At 44.3% G+C, this 18,684-nt stretch overlaps 2 protein-coding genes across 40 annotated transcripts in view; both read left to right on the forward strand.

Annotated features, from left to right (window-relative positions):
* Positions 1-13,444, forward strand: part of NR1H3 (nuclear receptor subfamily 1 group H member 3) — a 30,316-nt gene extending 16,872 nt beyond the window's left edge. For both annotated transcript variants that reach the window (XM_048068738.2, XM_013193279.3), the window contains exons 2-9: positions 766-1,013; positions 3,382-3,648; positions 6,553-6,761; positions 7,004-7,183; positions 7,606-7,705; positions 10,112-10,225; positions 11,041-11,135; positions 11,513-13,444. In XM_048068738.2, coding sequence (XP_047924695.1) covers positions 896-1,013; positions 3,382-3,648; positions 6,553-6,761; positions 7,004-7,183; positions 7,606-7,705; positions 10,112-10,225; positions 11,041-11,135; positions 11,513-11,659 — 1,230 coding nt within the window. In that variant the 5' untranslated portion in view covers positions 766-895 and the 3' untranslated portion in view covers positions 11,660-13,444. The remainder of the gene's footprint in view (positions 1-765; positions 1,014-3,381; positions 3,649-6,552; positions 6,762-7,003; positions 7,184-7,605; positions 7,706-10,111; positions 10,226-11,040; positions 11,136-11,512) is intronic.
* Positions 13,445-15,001: 1,557 nt separating this feature from the next.
* Positions 15,002-18,684, forward strand: part of MADD (MAP kinase activating death domain) — a 67,052-nt gene continuing 63,369 nt past the window's right edge. For 36 of the 38 annotated variants that reach the window (XR_010831843.1, XM_066998026.1, XM_066998028.1 and 33 more), the window contains exon 1: positions 15,002-15,153. The gene's annotated coding sequence lies outside the window, so the exon portion shown is untranslated. Of the gene's footprint in view, positions 15,154-15,280; positions 15,483-18,684 lie in introns of those variants that run through there. The other 2 variants (XM_066998021.1, XM_066998022.1) reach the window with 2 other exon arrangements.

The raw sequence follows: 18,684 nt of genomic DNA on the forward strand, positions 1-18,684 counted from the left end.
GGTGTAGAGCTTTTGGCAAAAAAGTGATTGGATTCACTTTCCAGGTTCAGGTTCTGTAGTGTGGAGTTAGTGCTGTATAATAAAGGTGCTTTCTGTTATGGAAAGGGTATCCTCAGAAGGCTGGTGCTGAATCTGTTTCCTGAGGGTGGCATAATGGTTGTTTTCCTTAGGTGTGATGCTGGCTATTCAGGTCTTTTTGTAGGTCCAGGAAGGATCTGTAATCCTCATATTTGATGCATCATTGATCTTTGGCATAGCCTTTGGCTGTTGCTAGTAATAGGGAAATTAGTCTTTGCTAAATCATTGTGTCAAAATTATCTTTTACAATTTTCTTTGTGTTCTGCAGTGTGTGACACAAAATCCAGCACAACTGGCAGTAATGAGTAATTTGTTACTGGAAGCTTCAGCAAAGGCCACCAGTTGTAAAGTCTGGAATGTCCCTTTCACACACTTGGAGAGGTCAGGGCTCAAGTCCCCTGGTGGTGGTAGCAGTAATGGAGATGTGTCCTGCTTTGATAAATATTCTGGCAATAAACAGACAATTTTGTGTCTGAGTGTACTAATTCTTGTACCTTTACCACAGTTTGTTAAAATGTTGTGTTTCAAGGGAATAAACACTGATAAAAACAAAGGTAATTGTCCCTTTTTAATAAATAAGGAAACAAAATCTTAATCTTGCTTGTGATGCAGTTTGTAATAGATTTGGGGAGTTAACAGCCTCAGTAATTGAACTCTTGCCTCTTTTGCATCTGTTTTTCTTCACAGGTACTTCCTTTCTGACTTGCAGTAGCAGAGGGAAGCTGAAGACGTTGAAGGAAGACGCCTGCTGCCTCTTGCTCTGCAGTAACCATGCTGCAGCAATGAGATTATAGCGAGCCCTTCCTGTGTGGCCTCCATGGGTCCCACTCAACTCAGCACACAGGATCATGGGAAGAGGGTGGCAAGTGTATTTGAGATGGAGGAGGAAGGGCTTTCACTCTTCTCTGGCTCAGAGAACCCCCCTGAGCATGCAGGTATGGAAAAATTCTTATTTAATCCAAACAAACTAAATGAATTCCATTCTTTGAGCTGCAAAAATAATAAACACTTGACAAAATTTTAGGGTGATTACTGCCACGCTTGAGGTGCCCCGTGTCTAAGACTAGAATCCTTTACTGGTAGTTGAAGATGACTAGGTTTATACAGCTGATAAATGTGTTGAATACTTTGCTTATTTGACCTTCTGGAGGCAAGGTCCGTGGCAGTAAAATGGAGTTCTTTTTGTTTGCCTTATCAAAAGCTGCCGCACAATAAAGCTTTACTGTATGTGACAGTCCCACAAGGGTTAGTGATGCAATGAAGTACTAGGTTCTTGCAGATTCATATAACAGGAGAGTAGAGTTTTCCTCTACACATTTTTTTTCTCCTGAATGTGTGTATTCACAGTAATGAGACATAATAGGCCATGATGTTCTGAAGCTACACGGCATAAAAAAAGACAGGCACCAGAATTAAACAGAGTAATCTGCCACAAAGAACGGAAGTTAAAAGTGTATCAGGAAAGAGAACTGAAGTTTTGCAGTTGTAATTGTTACCAACACACAGAATCCTGTATCTTCAGACTGTAAGAAGACATAGTGGAACATCACTGGGTGGGTAGCTGGAAGAACAAGCAAGCCTCTATGAGGTTTCCAGTGTCATATCAGCAACTTAATGAAGGTATGGCAAATAAGTGTAGTCAGTTGTTAAACAGCGAAGCAATGGCTAGTCCCTGATACAAAGAGAAGATGTCATCTGAATGTTGAACTAGGACTCATCAGTAAAGTAGAAACAAAGAGAATAGTTGAAAGGGGAAGAAATACTGGTTTGTACAAACTCCCAATAAAATCCTTAAAATGAAATTGAGGACTGAAAAATATAAAATTTGATAAATGCCTTACAAAGGTTGCGAGAAAAAACATCACTAAATGTGAGAAAAATGATAAAATAGTGTATGTACTAAAGAAGGAGGACTGTAATGAGAGCCAAAGGTACCAAGAGGGGGGTTTAAGCTTGATACATCTTGATCTTTGATTATGCAAAATGGCAATAATAAGCTGTATAACTAAAATGGCTAGTGTTAAAACTGGAAAATAGTTTCTTTAGATGAAAGAATAAGCATATTTGTCTCAATAAAACAATCGTAAGGATGGTTATCAGACTTTTATGTAACTCCTTAAAGACAGTGAAGAAATCCAGTATGCACTGAACAGGTGCAACTTGTGGAAGTCGTTGGCTTACTTTGCTGTCTGTCAGAAACATGAATGGGATTCAGGGCTTCTGCAAAGTTATCACACCAGTTAATACATATGTATGGAGGGACTAAGTAATATGAGATAAATAATAGGCATTGCATAACTTCTTTGTAATTAATCGTGTGAAGAGAAGTACAGTAAATCAAGAGAGGTGAATATCAGAGACTTAACCTTTCCGCTGACATTTTCCTGCTGTCCAGTCTGCAATGAGATGTGCAGGCCAAAATGAATGACCTCCAGACCTTAGTAAAGTCAATGGGATTGAAAATCAACACCAAGATACTTAAGACTGAAAACCAATATGGAGTGAAGAACACTAATAATAATTTCTGAGACTGATCTAAAACTTCCTAGCTGTTTACTATTTGGGGTACCTGAGCAGAATAGTAACCAAAGCTGAGAATAAAGAGAGAAGTATTAAAACCATAAGTATGAAAATGAACCATGCCATTGTAAGCTTGGTGCTGATCAGGAAATGCAGCAGTGTTGTCCTGCAAACCAAACCCTATAAATTGACTGCAGTATAAAGGCTTTCCAGGCATATCTAAACATATCTGGAGACTTATCAAGACCATGCTGTTTGTGATCTTTATGAACATCTGTCGTGGAAGGAGCTATAATATCTGACAGAAGAATTATACGCACTGAGCTGTGCAGGAAGACGTGCCAGATGTCAACGTGGCTAGAATTATTGGAATGAAAACAAAGATGGCTAATAGGGAGGGAATGCACAAATAACCTCAGCAAACATTTGAGTAGAATGCTTAAGGTGAGAGACACTGGAGCAGTCTAAAAATGTTTTCACAATGTACAGTTGGTGACAAGATTCAGATCCGTAAGAATGATGTAGGAAGAACAGGGAGCTGCTGCACAAGACCATCTAAAATGCAAGACAGTAGCCAAGTCAGTATTTGATTTGTTGTAGAGGATATACTTGCCCAGAAGGAAAGGCTGTGAAATGGAGGACTTTATCTTTTCATCCATATGTTTGGGAGGTAATGGGTTTGAATGAGGATATCAGTAAGTGTGAGGAATGGGACAGTCAGTTGCAAACACCATGCCTCTCTCACATGTGATTTTTTTTTTTTGTTGATTCTGTTCTTGATAGAAAATCCCCCCTTGAAGCGGAAGAAGGGCCCAGCCCCAAAGATGCTGGGAAATGAAGTGTGCAGCGTGTGTGGCGACAAGGCTTCAGGCTTCCACTACAACGTGCTGAGCTGCGAAGGCTGCAAGGGCTTCTTCCGCCGCAGCGTCATCAAGGGTGCCCAGTACGTCTGCAAGAATGGCGGCAAGTGTGAGATGGACATGTATATGCGCCGCAAGTGCCAGGAGTGCCGGCTGCGCAAGTGCCAGGAGGCGGGCATGCGGGAGCAGTGTAAGTGCACCAAGGGGTGCTGGTGGGCGCACCGTGGTCCTGTGGGAGTGGGCTGGGGGCCGATGGGTGGTATAATAAGGAGACGCTGTGAGTGCTGGGGGGTCGCTCTGCATGCTGGATTGTATTTGGGAAGTCACTGAGGGCTTAGCCGGCATTATGTGGAGAGGTGTCTGTTGGTGAAACAATGCTGATGTGCTGATGAGCCCCACTTTTATTTCCTGAACACGCTGTTTTGTAAGAATTCATGGAGAATGGCATCAGAGGAGAGACTCACAACTAAGATTTACACATTCTTCAGTATGTTGTCAACTGCGACAGTAAACTTGGGCTTCTGTCTGGCTCGTGGTCTGGACTGTGAGGTTTGTCACTGTGCTCTTTGAATGCCAGAAGGCGTTTTCCCTATCCGCCTTGTGACAGAAGTCAAGGGCAGCACCACAGTGCTGCAGCTGTGTTTGTGCACACTCAGCCTGGTTGCTGCCTGTAGTGAGCTGAGTTATTTTTCTCACAGGAGTCATAAGGCTGCTATTTTCTGAATATTCAACGGTACTCTTGCTTGCGTATCAGGAACAGCAATCCTCTGCCATGGCACCTAGGTTTCATCCTTCTGGCCAAGACTGGCCAAATGGACGCTCAGTTAATGTTAATTCTATGTGAAATCTCCATTTCTGACATCCAGTATTCAGAGCAGTGAGGAACGCAAAGTATTTCAGAAACATTTTCAAAATACACTTGTGCAAAAAGAATAAGCCCCATTAACCTGCAGCAAGGAAACGTGCTTTTCATTTTTTTCAAGTTGAAACACAGCACACCTAACATAAGTAATCTGTATCTTTGCTGCAGTGGTTTGTATCAGCTCTACATATGCTGACTTTGCACCATTTCCCCTCTCCTGAGAGCTACAAAATAGATGTATTTAAAAAGCTATACAGCGAGGCTGGCTGTCCACTGTGTTACTCTTTGGTTGCAGGTAGATGTTAGAGAGCCTCTGTGTTTTGGTTTCCTTGTTGTCTTATGGTGAGGACAGAGGACATGCTTCAGCTCAGGAAAATTATGCCAAGAGGAATCCTTGGGTCATTATTATCAACTGCTTGGCAATTATTGTCGACACGAATCCTTACTGTAAATTTCCCTTGCTAATCTTGACAAAAACTGAGTGTTTTTTTTTCCCAACTGTTTCACTTGGAAGGTCATTTCAGAACTTTCCTCTAATTGATGGAAACATTCTTCTAATTCCCAGACTGAAGTTATTCACAGACAATTTATCTTTCTTATAACAGTGTGCACCATGAGGTTAAATATCGTCTTCACAGAAAACTGAGTAACTCAGATAATTTTGAATTTAGCATGGTGTACGAGCTTTCACATAGACAGTTTTCAGAGTTCTCCAATATTTACTAACTCATAACTCAGAAGTAAATTCTTCATGCATCTGAGACCTACAATGAGGGACTGTAATTGCCTGAATCAATGACTTCCCTTTTCAAACTCATGCTGTGACTGGCATTCTCCAATCTTACAGGTCACATTTAATATGGCTGTTGTATTGAATGCCTTTGCTGTTAGAATTCTGATTTGCGTGTGTACATGTGCGCCCTTGCTGTTTGAAGTCTGGGATAAAGGTTCATCTCAGATTGAATGTTATATGTTCTTTGGCTTTCCCTCCAACCCTGTGTGTTATGCACCTCAGAACACACTTTCACAGTAGCTGCCTATTTCTTGCCTTCATGTTTAACGCAGTCCTTCTGAGAAGCGCAAGTGTATACTTGTTCTGCTTTGGGACCTGCCTTCTTGGGGAGCACCTATGTTTCCTTGTTACCTCTACATAAAAAATGGCCAAAGGCTTTTTCAGCACCTCTTAAATATTTTTTGCAAGGTCAAGCTTTTTTTTTAATCTCTGTTTTTGAAGTTTAATTTCCAGTCAATCCATTTTCTGCTTTTTGTTCATCGATCAGTAGCTCACAGGGTGACTTTCTTGAAGATAATCCTTGAATCCAAGTATGTCTGATAAGTCTCCTTTTGCTTGGATACAGCTTGCAGATAGTTTTTACAGCTTTGACTTAAAGAAACAACAAACCTTACCTGCATTCAAACCAGTAAGTTCTTCAGTTAACTTAGTTACAGGCCTCTAACAGGTTTTTGTATTTAAATTAACTGAGGAGCAGTTGGTTCAGTAAGACTTTTCATAACACATGCCTCTGGCTTGTTTTATTCCCTACAACATTAAATCTAAAGAGCATCACCCTTTGACTTCATGACTGAAGAAGGCTTCCACCCCTGTTCCAGAAAGACTTGCATTCCTCCTCAGTAGGATTTACGTAAAGCTATCCTTTAATTATTCATCTTGCTGCATGTTACTGCTCTACAGTCTGCTGCAGATGGGCTGTGTAGAGAATTGTCCTTTCATGCTCGAGCTCCATCCGGTACTGACTTTGACCTCTTAAGAGGAAGATGAAATGCCACAAACTCTTAATTTAGCAATGTCAGAAAAAGACAAAACAACAGGATAATATAAAAATATAATGGACACATCATGATGTGGAGAAATCACCTCTTGGAATATGTTACAATACGATATTCTGGGGAATCGCTCAAGGGGAAAAGCCACTGATGTGTTTCTGACATCTGCAGGGCAGCACGAAGGGAGCTTCATGTGTTCACTGTCCTTTGTGAACGTTTTGCAGTACAGTGTGATTAAAAGAAAGGCAATGGAACAACTTAAAGCAGAAAAAAGAGGGAGAAAAATTATAAGTATCACTGTCTGCTGTCTATATTATGTACACTCCGATAAGCCAGATGCAAGCAGCTGTAATCTCTGCCTCTCCATCCACAGCATGCTACCCTGTGTTTGTGCAGTTTCCGGTGTTCCCCCATGTCAAGGTTGATCTCTGGCTACTTCTATTTTAGATGTTCTGTCTGAAGAGCAAATCCGGCTGAAGAAGCTGAAGAAACAGGAGGACGATCAGGCTCGGACAGTTGTGGTGCGTCCAAACCCTCCACATCCACCAAGCCCTTCCCACAAACTAACGCCTGAACAGTTAAGCATGATAGAAAAGCTTGTCGCCGCTCAGCAGCAGTGCAACCAGCGCTCGTTCACGGACAGGCTCAAAGTGACGGTAATAACTCTTACTAGTGGAACCGTGATAAGGAAAAGTGGAAGTGTGGGGAGTTGAGGTTGTGGGTGAAGCATTTGAGGGAATGGAAATGTTTGAGGCATTGTATCTGTGGGCTAACATTCTGTGAATAGCAAAGGCTAATAGTCCAGTGTGTCTCTCTTTCTCTGTTCACTTTATCTTCTCATCCTTCTGCTCTCTCTCCATCTTTCACATATACACACTGTCTCTTTCCATCCCCACAGCCGTGGCCCCAAGTTCCTGACCCTAATAACCGTGAAGCGAGGCAGCAGCGTTTTGCTCACTTTACAGAACTTGCGATTATCTCTGTGCAAGAGATTGTGGACTTTGCCAAGCAACTACCCGGCTTCCTGGAGCTCACCAGGGAAGATCAGATTGCTTTATTGAAGACATCTACCATAGAGGTGAGAGTTTGGCTCCACCACAGTGCATAGTAGCAGAGAAGAAAGAGTTTGGAGCACCCACCTGCAGAAATGGTTTTACACCCCTTTTTCTGGGATGGCAGGCTGAAAGACCTATGTAACAGCTATGGGGCTGTTACTGCACTGCCAGGCTCTCCTGGCAAAGGGCCATGGAGGAGAACGAGGCAAGAGCCTTGGTAGTGGAAAGCAGGTATTTCCTTCCCAGAAGGAAACAGTGCAAAGGATGCAGCAGAATTTACATTGGAATTTTGAAGCGCTCTGAGAGAAGCATACTTGATAGATATATATATATATATATATGTATTTTCCTTTGGTGGTGCTCTAACCCTCAATAAATTATCAATGTTGCAATGTTCTTTCTTGTATTCAAGTCAAGTATATCTATCCCTGGTCTCTGGTTTCAGGTGATGTTATTGGAGACATCTCGACGCTACAATCCAGAGATTGAGAGCATCACTTTTCTTAAGGACCTGAGCTATAATCGGGATGACTTCGCCAAAGCAGGTGGTGCATTAGACAGGTGTTTCTTCCTTCTCAGTCTTGTGTTGTTTCATCTTTTCCTTTTTAATATGATCTGGTGGAAATGGTATCTGGGACCTTGAACTTAGGTGAGGAGTTTAGAACAGGACTAGACCAATGACCTCGCAAATGTTCTTTGCTTTTAACGTGTGATATTGCTTCAGTTAATGTCTTTTTTTTTAGGTGTGAACTTGCTTTGGAAAATTTGGACACTTACAGCGTGACAGTCTTGCTGTGTGGATGTCTGCAGTCTTGCAGCATGCACTCGAGCTTAGCCCTGGTTGCTGGGGGAACCAAGGTTGAGTTCACTTTCTGGGGTACCCCACTTCTGGTGTGGATGCTCCCCTTAGCTCACTATGTGAGGGTGGCGTGCACCTAGGGCTGGCAGCTGGTGTGAATGTCCTTACTGGTAAAGAGCTGACATGGATGTGTTTTTAGTTCTCTATCAGATCACAGCAAATCAAACCCTGGTCTTTTCCCCTTTGCACTGTATCACTTGGTAATGTAGATGCTTGCTTTGAGTGATGACATTAGCGTTAGTATGTTCAAGTTGATACGAAGTCTGTAATGTGTGTTGAAGATCCCTGCAGAACGCTGCAGACATGTCACTGGCTTGGTATATGATGATCAGTGGTGACATGACTTCTGAATTGTGTTTTTCCAGGAGCATTGAGCATTTGTAATTTCAAATTAAGTGAAAGGAAGTGCATATCTTCAGCATTTCTGAAAAGGACGTTTTGGCTGTTCTTCATGTGATTTTGGGGGTTTCTTGTGTAGCTATTTAACGTTTTATATTCAAGATGTCCTTTATTACTTTCCCATCCTTGTATAGCCAGGAATTCCTGATAGTGGCCCTTCTCAGCAGTTTAATCTCACCCATTGATACGACTCTTGCTTGTTAAGGTTTTCCAAGCCTTACCATGCACATGGTTTGCCGAGAGACCATATGAAATAGAGGAGCAGTGTCAGGTTGTCCAAGTTCTCTTGCAATGTCAGTATATGTAAGGACTAGTCTAGAAGAATTAGGCCTCAGCCCTTTAAGTCTTACTGTCATGGTTTCTGTTTAGAACCGTCTTTGGTCTTGCTCACTGGTAATTAAATTGTAGGGTGGCTTTTAAGGTACGTGCTATTCTTCCTTCTCTCCTCCACTTCTCGTCTTCTTCCCCTAGCAGGTGATGCTTGCATTGCATGACTCAAAGGCTCATTGCAAACCATGGATTCTTTGTACCTGGCATGGGCCAAGTTCAGGGTGCTCCAGCCTTCCAGGCCACTGATGGCCTTCTAGGAGCTTACCTCCTCAGCATGCCACTTAACTTCACTTTGAAATTGTGATGCTCTTTCTCATAACAAGGGTTCAAAACTGTAGGGAACTGAACTTGGTTTCTTTTTTTTCAGGTTTTAATAAACACTTTTGTTCCTTGATGCTCTCCCTGTTAGCCTTTTCTTCAGATTATTAGGAAGGCAAAAAGCAGACAGCCAGAGAGGTTCCCTCCACCTTGCTCTTCCTTCTATGATGCAGTTGTACTACAGGAAATGAGAAACTTAAAGCCTTTCCCCCAAAATAGCATCTAAGTTTTCAGCATGTTTGTGTAGCACATAGCACATGGAGACCTGATGTGATGGTGTCCTCCATGTTGTGACAGAATAAGTATCGTTGCAATTCTGCCAGGCTGTGTTTATTGAAAAATTGTAGAATGGTTTGGGTTGGGTTTAAGAGACCTTAAAGATCATCTGGTTCCAACCCCTCTGCCGTGGGCAGGGAAATCTTCTGCTAGACCAGGCTGTTCAAAGCTCCGTCCAACCTGGCCTTGAACGCTTTCAGGGATGGAGCAAGGTGATAGGAAGCATAGGTCAGGCTCTTTCTCATCTCTCTCAGCTTCGAAATGAATTGAAGTAGTTCAGACCTCTTGGAACTGTATTTTTTTTTTTGCTCAGACCGACTACAGATGAATCAGCACCATGGGATTAAAGCTTCTTTGGAAGCAGGAGGGCTGCCAGGCTTGAAGGAGATGGTGGTGTGAGAGTGGAATGTGTAGATTTTGTAATTGTGGGTTTCTGACTTTGTGACAGACTTACCTGAGAACTGATGACGTGTTCCTTTAGATATTGCCTACTAATGTGTTGAGGGACATGTAAGGCTCAAGGAAACCCAGAAGTTAAGGTTAGGGCCTGACTCCTCACCTGCTGTTGTTGGTGTTCACCACTGGTGGTACAATGTGAAGGGCGGTTTCAACCACACTTGGGATACAATATAAGGGTATTTGCCTGCCTACCTGCCTTCCCTGCTCCCTGGCATACTGAGTGTGTTTCTGACAGCTTATCCTGTGAGAGGGAGGGAGATGAAGGAGACTATTGCCATTGTTGACACTTACTCTCTTCTTTTTGTTGTAGGTCTGCAGTTTGAGTTCATTAACCCCATCTTTGAATTCTCAAAGGGAATGAATGAGCTACAACTCAACGATGCTGAATATGCACTTTTAATCGCCATCAACATTTTCTCTGCAGGTAAAATGCCAGGCAGGTCTGAAAGCCTGCAGCACTGAGTTGCAGGGTAAACAAAATAGAATTAAGGAAGGTAATGAGCAGCAGAGGAGTAATAGAGGGTCTTGTGATAAAGGAGAGTGTTATTTCTGCTTACAGTATTTTTTATACGCTGAATCTTCCAGTGCTACCTCCAGACAAAATCAGATTCCCTGCTGATGAAAAAGTGTATAGCAAAATCAGCCAATATTAATCTTCCTCATTTAGAAATTGCTATTTTACTGTCCCCTTAATGTGCTTGGCACGTCTCTGGCTTGAGGCAGGTCGCACTGCATGAGCGACATCTAGTGGTCAAGTAAAGATGCTCTTGATGAGAGACCACTATAGCTCTGGGTCAGGAAAGGGCTCTGCAAAGAAATCACCTCTACTCTTTGCTTCTGTTTTCTGTTTTGTAACCTGTAAGATCAAAATTATGTCTTTGTTCCTGTTATCGGACTTTCTCAGCTGCTGGAGAAACTTTCCCATTCCCTTCTGAATAACGGCAGCTTCTCAACTTCACTGGGACAGGAACGTGATGCCAAACACATCTATTTAGTGGTGTTTGGTCTCTGTAACCTTCCACCTCTATAGGAGTCAGATCTGACTCCCCATGTGCATTAGATATGATTGAGAAAGAACAGTAACAGAAAACTGGCATAGCTGCTGAAGTCATGGATGACTCCTGGCTGTGCTGGATGATTTCTCAATGAGGTTTTGGGGAGAAACCATACTGCAGTTAGGGTCAAGTCCAGTGATGCTGCCTGTAGCAACCTGCTTACTTCTAACTTGCTTTTTGGCAGACCGACCGAATGTGCAGGACCAGTCCCTGGTGGAGAGACTGCAGCACACCTATGTGGAAGCCCTTCATTCTTACATTTGCATCAACAGACCAAATGTAAGTGTCTGACCAACGTCCTTGGTGATGATGCAAACTGATTGTGTGTTTATGCAGGCACAGTCCCTGCAATAATGTCTGTAACAGATCTATTACTGCCTGTACTCTCATGCTGTTCCCTTCTGTGGCTGTATGGTGGCAGCTGTAAATGGAGGATTTGTGAGCTGTCATAGCCTGCTGTCCTGTATCATGTTCCATAGTTAGCAAGCGTGTTTTGGGACACGGTGTAGTATTTGTGTTCCTCTATACTGCCGCATGCTGGAGGATGCCAGTTCTGGAGGAAATGGGGATTGTGCTTACAATGCGTCATCTGTTTTTTTCTTTTTAAAGTTTTAGTCTGTATTTACTAACAGCTGCCAATTCATCTGACCCTGCAGGACCACCTGATGTTTCCACGGATGTTAATGAAGCTGGTCAGTCTTCGGACACTAAGTAACGTCCACTCTGAACAGGTGTTTGCCCTTCGGCTGCAGGACAAGAAACTCCCTCCCCTGCTCTCAGAAATCTGGGATGTGCATGAGTGACTGCATGCTCCCAGGGCACTGACATGCCGACATAACGCCATGTCCCAGCCTTTGCTAACAAGAAGCCAGCCTCCCCTCTCCAAAGCACTGAACTCTGGGCTAGGCAGTGCAGGGAGTGATGAGCCTGGGGTTTCAGTGTTATCACGAGATTATGCAGGAGACAGCTGGGGTAGATCAGATGGGGGGGGTTGGTTTTGATGTAGTGCCCACGCCCCAAATGAGTAGCATGAAACATCTGAAAACGGTAGAAATGAAGACCCTCCCCATGCACATACACCTCTTTCTTCAGAGTCTCTTTCTCTTTTCTAAGCATGTCCTGGGGATTGGCCCATTGATCCTTTCCTCTCTTGTTGATTATGAAAATGAATTTGCAGGAACTTGCCAAACCATCTCTATTGAGAGTAACCCAGCTCAAAAGGCTTCTGCAGGGTCCCCAGTGTACCTGGATCTGAGGAGCTCAGGGAAGTCAATGTGGATGTTCTAGGGGTTTCACTGGGTTTCCGATAAATAAAATCTCTTGTACGTGCTGCCCTTTACAAAGATTCCAAGAGAAGTAGCTGTTATTTCTTTATTATGAGACTTCATCTCTAGAGCTGCCCTTTCACTCTGACCCTTCTTTGGAAAGAAGATTCCTCTAATGTGTAATGCCCTTTGTCTAACAGGGAGGTCCTCTGGGTAGGGAACATTTGTACATCAGGAAGACATCAGGCATAAAGCAGTGGACTTTTTTAATGTAATATATCACAATGTTATCTCACGATGGTTCTCAGACAGTTCACTTTACCTGTGATTTGCTAATACGTGGAAAACTTTAGTTCAAAACAAATCAGGGCATAGATTTTTATCTTTAGGGGTGGAAGAGAAGAGAGGAAGGTGGGAAGGACTGGTACCTAGACAAGGTAGGTGTGGTGGAAGGATCTCAAAAACTTCCAAAAATTTGGAGCATGTGGCATGTGTTCCAAGGTGAGTGTGAAGATGTGTTTGCCAAGGAGAAGAGGACATGCTGCATTTAGTGAAATATGTGGGCATTGCGTAAGCTATGGGCTGCACAACTCTCAGATCGCGGGTTGCAGGAATATTGAGTGTAACCAGATCCGCTTGCATCTTCTTCCTTATGCCAAAGTCTTTCCAAGGTACTTGCTCAAGGTTCTAGTGATTCTCGTGGGATATGGAGGTTCCTTTTGTGTGAGGAGTGCCAACTGCTTTAGAAGGACGCTTGGGTCTTGTATCTTTTTTCGCTTTGGGCACAGTGAGATCCACGCTGGATTTATGCCCTACATTCTTAAGTATCCACATCCTCAAGTATTCTAGGATTTACAGCAATATTTTGTCTGACAGAAGAGAAAAATACTGTTCCAAAATCTGTTCCGTATTTTCCAAGAAATAACATCTTATGGCAGATCTCAGAGATGTAACCTGAAGTATCCTGGTAGCTTAGTCTCATGAGCCTTCTCTGTCATAGGGGTCTGTTTGCTTGCCCGGTGAGCATCCCAAGAGCCTAGGTTCACAATGGCTCGTTTTTTGTTTGTTTGTTTGTTTTTTGGCTGTGTATCTGAGCGCTATGCCCGTGGTGAGGGTATCGTGTCCATTTTGCACTTGAGGTTGGTCCCCTGCCACTGGCCTTCACTCTGCACCTTTGTAAAGCACTTGTAACAATCTGTAAAATAATCTGTTGTTTTTTATAACTCATTGCAATTGCAAAAAATCTTGTTAAAATCTGTATTTTTAACTAATCTGTTTGAGAAATGTTAATGTTTATATAAAAGAATAAAGCCTAATACAGGATTTTGGCGTTCTCTGTTGTTCCTTTTATTAGACTGGAGGAAGGTGGAACGTTTTTGATGTAACAAACTCCAAGCTAATAAGAAAGTGAGAATATAGGTTGGGGAGAAGCAGGAAGTAGCAAAACAAAAATAACAGTGCAAACCCAGGCAGTTTCCTTTAACCTCTAGCGTGAGATTATAGCCCGCAATGTACCCTTCTTTATGCTGTAGCTGGCAAATGAGTGACTAAGCACATGTTGTGAGGACTATTGATTATCCATACGTATTTTATCTTAATTTGTGAGCTACACTCGGAATTTAAGCCTCTTATTCTGCATGCTCCACTCCACTTTCTGCATAGCCTGGCTCAACAAAATTGAAGCATAGGTCCTATCTATTAACTAGCCACAGGAGACAGCAGGGTGTGAGGTGGGGCATAGTGAGCAGACCTCAAGAGGTCAAGCCAGCCCTGCATGGATGAGACAGCTGGGCCCTGCTGCAAGGATTTGCTGACAAACGAGGCTGTCAACAGCCAGAAGAGGCAATGGCAATGAAGCTGCTGCCCGGTAACAGGCGCTGCTTTGAAGCTGCAGCTTGAGCAGCTATCTGCCATCTCATTTTTTATTAATTTGAAGATAAAAGCTGCATATAAGCATGAAGGATTTTCAAGTTACAACCGATAACGCTGCTGTTGATGGCAGCTGTGAAAACGGTGAATTTCCTTGGCTCTGGCTTCTCTATCCTTTTGTGCAAGATCCTGTAAGCAAAGGTAAGTCCTTAGTTTACATTCTTTATTTTTCTTAGTGCAAATGAGTACAGAATTGGTTTCTAGCTTTATAGCCACTTCCCACATTAGCCCAAGGAGGTTAAGTAAGCAAGTGTGAGGGGAAAACTTGCCTTGAGCTCAGTGGTGCTTTAATATTTGCCGAATGCTACCTACTGCTCTCAGTCTCTGTCCCCAACCTGTTTCAAATTTGCTTTGTTAATTTGGCAGCTGGAGAAGTTGGAGGGTGCTGGAAGTGCCACCGGTGTGTGGTGGGGAGGGATGGAAGGAAGGAAGGAAGCAGCCGTGTTTGCACAGCTGGCTCAAATGGATGGGGGCAGCAGGAGAAGACAGGCCAATTTCTGAAATACCAATTCCTCTATGAGGGGAAGACCACAGATGTTTTGTGCTCTGTTTAAAAAAAAAAAAAAAGTTTTTGTGTTTTTAACCATTTTGCACTTTATTGTAGTTTTTTAAACCAGTGGGATGCCAGCGGTGGTAGTGCTTATGTTTAGGATTTTAGTAATACGCTGTTAGTCAAGGGAGGCGGTTGTGCAGCATATGAACGGTGTGAAGAAGTCCCTAAAGCCCCACTTCGAGCTTGTCACAGCCCCGTGAGGCCGGCAGGCCCGAGCTCGCTTGCTACGAGCTTTCACCTGGGGGCTGCCACTAGGGACGATAGGAGCGGCATTTTGGGGGCTTGCTCCCCCACAAGCGCTAAGCGCTCGCCCCTAAGGCCTCCCCTCAGCCCCCTTCCCGCGCTCCGCCCCGCCGCCTTCCCCACAGCGCTCCGCGGCTGCGCCCTCCTGCGGGAGGCACCTGCCGCCCCCCCGCGGCCGGTGTGGGGCTCGCTCCGCCCCTCGCTCCCTCCCTCCCTCCCCGCGGCTCCCGGCGCTCGATGCGGAACTGCCCGGGCGGCGCAGAGCGGCCGGGGGGCGGCGGCGGCGGCCGTGGCTGTGGCGGCGCAGGTGAGCGCGGGCGGCGCGGCGCCGCGGGGCGGGGGCCGTGAGGTGCCGCGTGAGGTGATCTCGGCGCGGCGCCCAGGGGCTGCTCGGGGCTCCGTGGCCCCGCGGGAGCCGCCGGCCTCCCCTCACGGCCCGAGCCGGTGTCGGCAGCGGGTTTTGGTCTTTCCCGGCCGGAGGGAAGGGGCAGGGCGCCCGGGGCAGGTGGGAGGGAGGCGCTGAGGAAGAAATTGCTGCAGTAACGTGACTGGAAAGGCGCTTCTTCCCCTCGGCTTGCGGGCAGCGGATCCTGCTATGTCTCAAGACAATGGGGTAGGAAATCCACTTGGCGTTAGGTAATTTTTGCTGAAATAACGTCTAATCGGAGCGTTTTCCGCTTGGAAATGGCCGTCGCCAATTTACGGTGTGGCTCGCCTCGTCAGGCAGAGCAAGGGAAAAAGCTCGCGCTACGTTACTGTTTGTGTGGAGTCACGATAACGAAGCGCTTGGAGAAACGATAAGCGCTGGGGGAAAGTGATTCATTCTCCGTCTCCTCTCCCTTTCCCCCCATGTACCACGCTGTCCTTGCGCCCACGCCGAGCAGCGTACGCTGTGGATCCCCATCGCGGGGAGGTGGGCTAGAGCTGTGAACCTGGCCGTACGCGGTGCTCTCCTGAGGCAGGCCAGCCATTTTCTCCACGCTCAGCGCAGCCCGGGGTCAGCCTCTCCGTTGGCGTGCTCTCGAGTGTCCTTGGTCTGCTCCTTGCAGCATCGCTTATCTGCAAAAAGCTTGCTACTGCCGGGCAGGAGCGAGGGAGGGAAGATGTGTTGTGGTGTCCTGAGGGTCACATAACCGAACCAATGTCATCCAAACACAGATTGTTTGGGAGGCGTCTCCATTTTTGGCCTTTATGCTGCTTGAACCTTGGGAACTATTTTGGGCAGGCACAAGAAGTACTCGCTGTTTTCAGCACTAATGAAAATCTGCAGCACTGACACATCAGAGAGAGCGTCCAAGACAACCAGCGTAGTGAAAATGCAGTTTTTGCAAGATCTGATCGTGTCATCATCTGATAGCGTGTTGCGTAATTCTGGAACTGATCGATCATTCCAGCTATGAAATTGTCCTTTCGCTTTACAGTTGTATTGTTAGAAATTTTATAGCTTTTGGACCCAGTTTAATACACCCTACAATAAATTACATGCTCCTTATGCATCTTACTGTGTGCTTAATAAAATGGAAAATCATCAGAAAGTCTCTAACACGCTTTTGTTTGGAAAATAACACAGTCTTGTCTGCACGAGCAGATCTTGTACACACCTCTCTAGCAGTGCTATGGATGTATTGAAAGTCTGGCTGTTTGCAATTTTATCGAATTAACGTCTTCCTCTTTCAAGCTGTGAGTTTGCATGGCTCTCCATACTGTTACTACTTTTAAAGCAGTTCTAGTTTTACTGGATGGACAAAAAGGAAAAGGGAAATCATATCCCCGCTGAAAGAATGTTTTCTATACAAGATGCGTAACATGGCCAAGATATGTTTTGATGATGCATGCGTTACATGGTAAAATTAGGAATGGCGGTGAACTAAAGGCTGTGTAGCAAGTGGCAGAAAGATAGGTCCTCTAGTTTAAAGCTTTTATAGAAGAAACGTAGGTAGATATTCTACTGGGTAAACCTCTTCTTCAACCTTGGTACCGTTCTGTAATTCCTTTGCAAGCAGACAGGCTGTGTCTATGATGAAGTCCAAGTTAAGTCTGCTTCAGAAGGTTGTTGGAGATGAAAAATAGAAGCTTCAGAGACATTTAATGGTGAGCCTTGCCCATCTAGCCACAGTAGCTTTTGGCATTATAGAATGTCAGCATTGAGTTAATATTGGCTTTGATTTGATCTGGCTTGTGGAGAGGGGTACAGAGGCTCCTAATTTATAGCTCATTGCCTCTCACCTTACTGAATCATCAAGTTGGGTGTGATTGGATGTGTTAGAAAATACCTCTGCAAATATATTCAGTCTGGTCTGTTTAATGCAATGGGTCAGATGAAAAACCAAGTATTTGTGACTTTCTAGTTTAATACCAGAAATTTTCATAAGTACTGTGGAATTCAGAGAGAAGAAATCTCCTCATAGTTCTTAATGTACAGCACTTGAGCTAATATGTCTGGGGAGAAATAGAAGAAAAAAAATCTGTTAGAGAAATTACTTTCTTTTGGGGGGAATAATACTGTTTGAGATTTAGTGCCTGAGAACGGATAGCGAATGATGCAAATTTAGTCATCTGACATTACATTTAGTCATGTTGTCGTTACATGCTGTGGTGTTTTAACTAGGTGGGTAGTGTCAACCTGCCCACAAGATGGAAGCTGACACTTTTCTGCCACAGCTAGGTACAGAGCCAAGCATTACTTTCCGCCGTGCATATGTTAGAGCCTGGATTAATTCCTCTAGATGTCCTCTGGCCTTGCTGTGGTGACGTTTAAGATGTACTGCGTTATGTTTCCGAGCAGCCCCTTAGCAGAAGGGCTTTGACATCATTATTCAACGCAAAGGTAGGAAATAAAGACTGCAACTCCTGCGTGGGGATTTGCAGGAGCGAGGAAAGGGTTTAGCAACCAGAATGCGATCTTAATGTGTAAGAAAGCATTTAGAAACAGGAATGAAATCTTAATATGTAAGATTAATGTCATTTCCACTGCTTAAACAATCTCCGTCTACCTCAAGGTATAAATTCTAGTGAAGGAAAAGCATCGTCAGCGACCTACCAAGAGAAGAAGTGAAATAAAAATAAGTAGTGTGAGGCAGTGGTTGGAAGGGAGCGTTTTTAATGGGATAATCTGCTAATCGGTGGAGTAATTGTGGTATTTGTTTGATCCTGGAAGGGGTTGTGGCTTTTCCTTCTGTACCTCAGGAGCTGTGAAAACGTGTTATGATGACCTGCTGCTCAAAGTTGCTGCTGTCTGTAAGTGGCCCTGTGCAGTTCAGCCTGTGTGTGCTCTGCTGTCTGAGATAGAAACTAATTTTAGAGAGATTAGGTTCTCTGTCACTGGAGGCCTTTAAATCTGTCATGACCACGTGAAAATTACTGTTGATAATCGAGAAATGTGCTCCGGATTTGTTTCTTGGAACTAGAATAGCTATTAAACCCGCAAACCCCGCAGCACTGCAGACATGACCCACATACTGCCAGGAGCTCGACGTTTCCTTGTAGCTGAGGGCACCCAAATGGCGTGGCTCCCTTTTGGGGCCCAGAGGCCAGTGGGTTGTGAGATGCTGTGTCAAGTGAGAGGCTGGTGTTTTTCCACGTCAGCATGAGAAATAACACATCAGTGTAGTAGGGAGGAACAAAGTGTTGTGGTTTTCCATCTCTTCCACAGCCTTCAATGTTCACAGCTGGGGCAGTCCCCAAAAAAGAGCTGGTCGTCACCTAGCCTTGGATCTGTCCTGTGATGTTTGTCACGATCTGTCTTTTCTGGTTTGTTTAAGACTTAATTTCTGAACGCTTGCTCTCAGAGGTATTTGTGACAATCAGGAAATCGACCTTGTTTTTATTACACATGGGA

This window comes from Anser cygnoides, chromosome 5, assembly GCF_040182565.1.
Source record: "Anser cygnoides isolate HZ-2024a breed goose chromosome 5, Taihu_goose_T2T_genome, whole genome shotgun sequence".
NCBI lineage: Eukaryota > Metazoa > Chordata > Aves > Anseriformes > Anatidae > Anser > Anser cygnoides.